The 8,620-nt window shown below is 36.8% G+C and overlaps 1 protein-coding gene across 1 annotated transcript in view; it reads right to left on the bottom strand.

The window, feature by feature from the left end:
* The window catches only part of LOC107715514 (dual specificity protein phosphatase CDC14A-like), an 18,113-nt gene extending 11,534 nt beyond the window's left edge, over nt 1-6,579 (bottom strand). Inside the window, exons 1-7 of the mRNA XM_016521666.1 lie at nt 6,360-6,579; nt 6,163-6,281; nt 5,645-5,735; nt 5,455-5,530; nt 2,013-2,105; nt 1,729-1,808; nt 946-1,012 (exon numbers count right to left, since the gene is read on the bottom strand). Coding sequence (XP_016377152.1) covers nt 946-1,012; nt 1,729-1,808; nt 2,013-2,105; nt 5,455-5,530; nt 5,645-5,735; nt 6,163-6,208 — 453 coding nt within the window. The 5' untranslated portion in view covers nt 6,209-6,281; nt 6,360-6,579. The remainder of the gene's footprint in view (nt 1-945; nt 1,013-1,728; nt 1,809-2,012; nt 2,106-5,454; nt 5,531-5,644; nt 5,736-6,162; nt 6,282-6,359) is intronic.
* Nucleotides 6,580-8,620: the final 2,041 nt, after the last annotated feature.

Raw genomic sequence — 8,620 nt, 5'->3', positions numbered from 1 at the left:
CTATAGATATATTTATCATGTCGGTGAAGCGCTCCTGCTCAAGACCAAGACGACAGAAAGCGCATCCTGTTTGTTTTCCTTATTTTACAAAAGCACAAGGTTTTGTTGATATTGTGAGTGCACACAAATAAAAGTAGACTTTGCAGTTCCGAATGAGGTATACTCTTACCTTTATGAGCAAAAATGATGGCATATTTTTAAGCTTCCACTGTTATAAAAAAAAAATGCAAGTTATCGCACTGGCGCCTCCCATGTCCTGCAAAGCACGATTCAGCTTCCACTCTCTGCACAAACGATTGCATATGCGCCTAACAGCGCACATTTATCTAGGTTAAATGTTTAAATTAATACTGTGAAATGCACAAAGTCTTTTATGTCTATAGATTTTATTTTAGGCAAGTCGGTTGGTTGATTTGAGAAGGCTAAATTGATCAAACATATGCTCAACTCACTGTCTGCCGCTGGCCGCTCCATTAAAAAACAAAAACTTGAATTTAACAAACATAAAATGTTCCAAACATATTTCTAAATTAACTTAATAAATAAACGAAAAGAAATATAACCACTTTGCCATTAAAAACCGAAACTGAACTATTTTAATGGCAACAACAGCAGCTGTGTAATGGGGAAGAGAGAGAGAGAAAAAAGACACGGGCTCCAGTCGGACTCGAATTCTGATAAGCTGTCGGACAAGGGAAATTCAGGGAAATTGCAGGGAAATTCATTTCATCGTTTCAATTAAAAGTTCCCCTCAGCTCGGCGGACCCCCAATCTGCCCGGGCCCATATGCACCTGCATACCCTGCATACCCAGACGCTACGCCACTGCTGTCCAGCCTTGATCCAAAAAAAAGTTTAAGAGTGTCACAAACTTTAACCTTCCTAAATATTAATAGTTCAAACGGATTGTGCTTTTATAACAAACGCTTCCCTTTAATACACGTACCTTGCGGATTCCTTGTAAACAGTCTAATATGGTTAAATCATATGTGCAGTTCCCAAAAGCAGCATCTCTATATGGTAAGAAAAAAAGAAAATAGAAGATAAAGAATGTTCATTACAAAAAAAAAAAAAGATTTTTTGTGAATGTATGATTAAATATTTGTTTGTGTGTGTGTGCGCGCGCGCATGCATGCAGTGCTTCCTCAAAATTACACACACTACCATTCTAAAGTTTGTCAGTAAGGTCATTTTTTTTATACAACAGTTATTTCTGGTCCTCGAATCTGATTGGCTGAGAGCCTTTTCCAGCAGTGCAATATTCTAGTGATAACAGAACTCCAACCGTTTCAACGTTTGTATCACTCTGCTTGCGGCATTTCTCACATTTCACAATATTAGTGAACTTATTTGTTTACTGTAATTCTGATCAAACAAATACAGCCTTGATGAGGTATTATCAATGTTGAAAACCGTTTTTGCTGTGTAATATATATGTGGAGCCCATGTAACTCTTCCAGGATTCTTTGATGAACAGAAAGTTCAAATGAACAGCATTTTGAAGTAGATTTTTTAAATTCTTTACTGTCACTTTTGATTAGTTTAATGCATCCATTTAGAATAAAGGTTTTAATTTCTCTCAAATTATTATTATTATTTACTGACAAACTTTTGAACAGTAGTGATACAGTAATATACAAAGCTATAGTAATGAGGTATGAGTAGCATGATGACACGTGATCAGATCAGATTGTGATGCTTGTGTCAGATGGTGTGAGCAGCTTCTCACCTGAAGGGCAGGTATGACACATTGGTTCCAGAGATCAGGGCCCGGTACACCTCCTCTGGAGTTCTTTTTAAGTAGATTACCTGCACACAGAAGCGAGACGTCATGACTAGAAATTTCTCCGGGAGGCTCTAAAACGAGGTCAGCTGGGTCTACATAGCTCTTGTTTTTCACTGTTCATAATCACTTTGTTCTTACTGTCTGGGGTCTCTCAAACCCTAGAATGTGATGGTTAAAATCAACAAAATGATCATCTTCTAAGGTCATAGAAACAGAGCTGGACTCACCGCATAAGCACCGATGAGGAAGGCCGCATTGGCTCTCTTCCGTTGGTCGTAACTGCTGTAATGGATGATGCGCTTTCTGGACAGAGTGAAAGACTGCAGACATACACAACACACATTCATTTTCAGAGCTGTGCTGGTTAAAGGGATATTTCATCAAGAAATGAAAACACTTGTTCTAGACCTGTATAACTTTTCAATGAAACACTAAAGGAGAATGCTGCTTTTCATCCAATAAGTTGCACCAAGAGCTTGTAACACTCTAAAGAGAAAGGAAAAAATGAAATCGCATCATATGACCCCTTTAAATCGAATAAATGAAAAACAGATGTTTGGTGAATAATAATCTAACTTTAATTCTGTCCCTCACAGAAAATACGGTATTATATGAGAACTCTATACCACTCTGTTTAAGAAAGCAAAAGAATATAGTGCATGATGCATATGGACTGTTTCTGTCACTTTCTATCACTTTCTCTGTACGGAAATGTGTAGACATTCTGTCTGTAGAGTGCTGCAGGGATTACTTATTTTTGTAAGCCAAAACAGCTTCAATCGTCCTGAAGTCAAAGGGTTTTTTGAATTGCTTTTTGGTAATTTATTTTAAAGTTTGAAAGGAACATGTACAGATTGCCCAACCAATCAGCTTCAATCATCCTGAAGTCAATGGGTTTTTTGACTGCATGGGTTAGTTTATTTTAACCAAATTTGGAAGGAACATGCTCAGATTGTCCAACCAATATATAGCTGTTTTTCACCTCCATTCAACGACTGTTTTCCAGCATCCCTCCGCTACCCCAGCTGGCTCCTATACCCAGCCAAGGAAATCTGGGGGAGTACTTTGGGTTTGGGTCATATCTCAGCTTAACCCTTCCCTAAATATGCCTATTCTTTACCCCGCCTGATTTACAGTATGCACATGTGAACTCGTGAAATGCCTGAAATGATTCAAGTTCAAGATATTTTCATGTTTTATTACAAAAAATTACTTATTTAAAAAAAAAAGCTTTTACTATTTCTTGTCTCTTCTAACTCAAACTTTTTAAATAAATACATTTTAAAATAAAGTCTGAAAGAGTTGTTGAAGCTTAATGGTGGTGAAATTAAAGTAATTCAATGTGGGGTTTGTTTATAGACTACATTTAGCTTCAAAATGCATAAGTTTGCAAAGATTATCATGATTACATGAACAAAACATGTAAGCATCAAAACTTTTTGATGAGTTTATTTTCTGCAATAATCCAAAAGCTAATGGAAAAATACTGTTGGGTTTTTGTGGAGGGAACCAGGTTAATGCTAACTTTGATGTTGGCCTACAAAAATATGTCAGATATATCAAAATCAGGTTTGCAACGACATGAGAATGAGTAATTGATGACAGAATTGTAATATTTTGGTTAACTGTTCCTTTAATACCTTTTATTACATTTAATTAGATTTAAGCCAATTTGTTGTTATTTATTTCATAAAAATTGTTAATTATTTATACAAAGAATCAGGGCCAATTACACTAAATAGAATGGCCCCAAAATGTATTTAGTCATTTACACCAGACTTTAAAATGTATGAATGCAACTGCATTAGGAAACTCAATACCAAACCCAGTGTTATCTATTTTAAAGAAAGATTAACAAAAAGAAATTAGGTTTAAAACTATAAAACAATGTTATATTGCTCAGAATGAAAGCAAAAGGTATCAGACTTTTAGCAGATCATGGATCCTCTGCTCATTTCATAAACTAAAAATCACCAAACCGTTAATTGGTTAAAACTTAAACAAGACAAGTTATTTTAGTTCTGAGAAAAGCTCTACCATAATTTGTACCATTACTATAACTCAATAAACTTTTAATAAAAAACTTTTATGTGACGTTTTATGTGCGGCTTACACTGGAAGACAAGAATTGTAGAAAAACCTAGCACCTGAACCTTCTCCAAAAACAAAATTACCAGCAGCTTTTCTGTTAAATTTATGGCCATTTCCTTAAATTTTCCACAACACAAAGCAATACATAATTCGAAAAAAGTATACAGAAAACAGTACACTGGACCTTTCACAGACTTTTCTTAGAGTGTAGATATTCAAATACTTTTTCACCTCACTTCACATTATAAAGACACACATATACACTGCAGAGAAACACCTTGAACATGAGCCATACCCCTTTATCTGTCAGCTCCAGACACAGACAGTCATTGAAGTTCAATCATTCATGCCAGAAACTTCTGTCCCGGCATTATACAGACGTGTATAGAGCGCTCTCTACTGCTCACTGCATGAACTCTGTGTGCCTCATTATACAGTCTAGCAAACAAATCTCTACACATGAGCATTATAAATATGAAGACTACGGCTGCTGATGGTGGACAGTTGTGAGCACATATTAAAGGCAGAGTAAGTGATTTCTGGTAGCCAATGTTGATATTTGAAAACACCAAAACAAACACGGCCCTACCCCAAAAGGGTCTTGCCCCTATTTTGATAGCTCCGCCCCACATATACGTACGCAACCCAGGCAACGATTAGTTCTGTGAAACAAAGCAAAACCAATGTTACACCGTGTCTACTGACGTGAGCGGCGCGGCGCAACAAATCCCGACAGAAAACTGCTGCCGGGTTCTATTTATGACGTGCTGACACAAATTTCAAATGGTTTTCAACGGTCGTTTGATCGCGTCCAGTGTAGTCAGACTTTAGCTGTTGTAGACACGGTGTTACTCACCTATTGAGAAGAAACAAAGCAACCTCGGCGTCCGATCGCAGGCCTCGCTCCTTGAGTTCTCTCCAGCGCTGGAAAGCTGATCCGATATTTTCACGGGTCCTACTTCTTGCCTTATCTTTCCGCAGACGTTTTCCTCTTTTGTTTTTTTATCCGCCATCTCTATCTTTCTGTCGCTTGGCTCGGCTAATGTCCGTCCCATGCACTGAACGCGCTCTCCTCCACATCACGAGTAGACACGCCCCTTATTGCTGATTGGCTACAAGTTTGTTTTGCGATTCGGCCCGAATCAGTTTTCTAAAGTGTTTTTGAAAAATCACTTACTCTGCCTTTAAGGTTTTTACAAAACTGAACCATTAAGGGTCATTTTCATTCAGTTTGTAATGCTGGGCCCGGATTTAACCTACCTATATTTGCAAAGGATTTTCCAGGAAAGGTATTTTCAAATATCTGTTATCTAAGATTCATATATTCTTATATATTCATATGTATATCAAAGTGCTTCACCAATGGAATTTTGCGTTTACTTTGGGAAAGCTAAAACTTGGTTCAGCAAATCACTTTTGTTGGTTTTGTTTTTAGGCAACCAAATTACTTTACTTACTAAAAAGTGATTAAGAACCAATTCAAAGATAAAAATGAAAACCACAAGTCCTATATTTGATCAGTAAGTTAGATGAACAATGCAAACATGGAGCCATTCGATTCAAATAAGATGAACTTACCTTTAGTTTTTTGTTCAGTTTGCAGCAGTATCTGTACAGCATTGCCAGATTGAGGGGCCCAAAATCTGCATAAAAGCTTGTGACAGAAATAAACCATAAAATCACCACTTGTCATGAAGTATAACAATCAAATATGAGCTATAACAATCCGAAATTGAATTGTTAAGTGTGCCAAAACCTGAGGACTCACTTTTCATAAATAAATTCATCATCGGTGCAGAAGAAATGTGTGTTTGCCGTGCTTTTGGGTTTGCTTCTAAGAGTAGCAAAATACAGACGATCTGAAAGAAAATACAACAGTATACAGATCGAGTCATAAAATAGCTAAATGATGGTAAATCACATCTAAATCTCTTATATCTGGAAACACAGTCTCTCTATTTTAAATAATTGGACTACATTCTGAAGATAAATATAAGGTACAATTCATTTCAGTTGTAACAACATTAACAAATTTATTACATTAACATCACAAAATGGCAAGCCACTTTAAACCATATACTGTATTTTATTCCATTGATATCTGAATGTACACGATCTGTTAAGATAGTTTTAATACATTCAAGAAATGTATTACAGAGTGCAACATATGCTAGGATATTGATGTAATAAGACATTTACACATGGATTAAGCAGATTAGAAAATAGGTTGCCTTTCAACCTTTACTTTATATAAACGAAACTATTTTTCAACTTATTTAACATTACCTTTGATAAACTCAGATGCTCCGAGCAGCTCATTGTCATCTCCCATTTCATTAAATACTGAAACTTTAGGATGTTAAAATATTTCCACGCGTTTCGTTCCAAAGGGTTTTGTTATGTTCCTGAAGTTTGAAATTAAATGTATTTAAAAGTAAATCCGTTATTTACACAGAAGTAAACACAGTCTTGCTATAACCCACTTCTGTGTCCCATAAGCTCTCGTGTGTCGAATATAGACGGCAAATCCCCTAAATCTCTTCCGAACGCAAAGTGACTTAAAAACATGATAATTTCCAACAGCTGAATCTCACGGACGTTCGTGTCCTTCAGTTTTCCTTTATCTTTTGCAATTATAGTGTGCTAGAGTTTCCGTGCACGTTGTTCCATCGCTAAAAACTTCAGGGTAAAAGTTAAAGGGACATTGCCTAGTAACCACGTGCCACACCGCCACACAAATGCGCGTTGCTAAGGAGGGGTTAAATTCGACCAATCAGATGTCGAGACGCAGTGCCTGCTATGATATTTTGGATTACTTGTGTTACACATCCAAAGAAATAAATCATGTCATTTTTGCAACCAACGTTGTTGAAAAGTATTGCGCACATTACCCAGAAAATGTTTATTAGCCTAACGTTACCTGTGAAATTATTTGTATTTTGCACAAGTGTTTGTGTCATAGACTGGTCAATAGATAGATTGATACTTTTGGTCTTTGTAAGCATATGCTTCATTGTTAAAGTTAACATTAAAGTCTATATTAAAGTGGGTCATAAACATTTATGTAGCATAAACTAGTGATTGGATTATTCATGATGCAGGATTATGTGTGGTGAATATTTGTTATGATGCAGTCAGTCAGACATTGCTATCACTTATCACTGCCATACTGTGAAATGAAACATTTAAGGATTTAAAAAAAAATTTGTTTTAAATGACTGAGGTGTGTTTGCTGTGGCATCAGCGGCCACACGTGCAGCTGACGTGCTTCAGCTCTAAAACTCTTAATATGATCAGGCTTGAGTCAGCTCACATAGGCCTACAGCTACAGCCTCAAAACACCGGCATCCCTCTGCTTGTGCATCAGAGCACATATCAGCTTCATTTACAGTTTTTCTCAGTCGTTTAGGTGCATTTCTCAGATCAGAAATGAAATTCTGAAAACTACTTGTTCAACCTCCACATCATCTAGTCAATTGTGCACATCATAAAAGCAGTTTCTCATTCTTTTGAACAAGTTGCGATTGCTTTAGTACATTCATGCAGTTGATTATGTACATTTATCTGCGGTCATGTTGCTCAAAATGTACTATATAGTTCTCTGTGCAAAAGTCTTACCCCCCAAAACATCATTAGTTCATCGTATAAGTCATTAAATGCAAAATGGTTGATCTAGTTGTGATAAACTGTCAAGCATATTTTCTACACATTTCTATTAGACTTTGTGTAAATTTGCCATGAATTGAGCAGGTGAATGTTGACTTTCACTAATGAAGAGAATGTAGATCAGCTAATGATAAACCAGTTCATTAGAAATAGCTCAAAGGTGCATCTCATGAACCTTCAATTGGAAAGCATATATAGACAGGAGACAACACAAGAGTTACGAATTCCCGTTAGCCCGGTAAATCAACAGTAGCTCTGTGGCCGATGACATTTCAACCACGCCTTCTGCTTTTGGTCAGGTTGAAACCAGCCTCATCCACGTACATGTAGTTGTGAGATGGTTCACTTGACTCCAGTTCCACATTGCATTGCAAGGGAAGATATTCGTTGTGATGTAGATGAGAATTGGTACGTCAGGAGGTGCAGTGCAATTCCTCAAACAGTGCTGCATGCAAAAGCAAAGTTTGCCTTTCTAATTTTGTATTTTCGCCTTTGTGCCCATGACGTGCTTCAGCTCTAAAACTCTTAATATGATCAGGCTTGAGTCAGCTCACATAGGCCTACAGCTACAGCCTCAAAACACCGGCATCCCTCTGCTTGTGCATCAGAGCACATATCAGCTTCATTTACAGTTTTTCTCAGTCGTTTAGGTGCATTTCTCAGATCAGAAATGAAATTCTGAAAACTACTTGTTCAACCTCCACATCATCTAGTCAATTGTGCACATCATAAAAGCAGTTTCTCATTCTTTTGAACAAGTTGCGATTGCTTTAGTACATTCATGCAGTTGATTATGTACATTTATCTGCGGTCATGTTGCTCAAAATGTACTATATAGTTCTCTGTGCAAAAGTCTTACCCCCCAAAACATCATTAGTTCATCGTATAAGTCATTAAATGCAAAATGGTTGATCTAGTTGTGATAAACTGTCAAGCATACTATTTACATTTGCACATTAGACTTTGTGTAAATTTGCCATGAATTGAGCAGGTGAATGTTGACTTTCACTAATGAAGAGAATGTAGATAAACCAATGATAAACCAGTTCTCTGAAATAGCTCAAAGGTGCATCTCATG

This window comes from Sinocyclocheilus rhinocerous, unplaced genomic scaffold (genome assembly GCF_001515625.1).
Source record: "Sinocyclocheilus rhinocerous isolate Xijiao unplaced genomic scaffold, SAMN03320098_v1.1 scaffold510, whole genome shotgun sequence".
Lineage (NCBI taxonomy): Eukaryota > Metazoa > Chordata > Actinopteri > Cypriniformes > Cyprinidae > Sinocyclocheilus > Sinocyclocheilus rhinocerous.
Note: the sequence above shows the minus strand (reverse complement) of the source record. Positions and strands in the feature narration are given on the sequence as shown.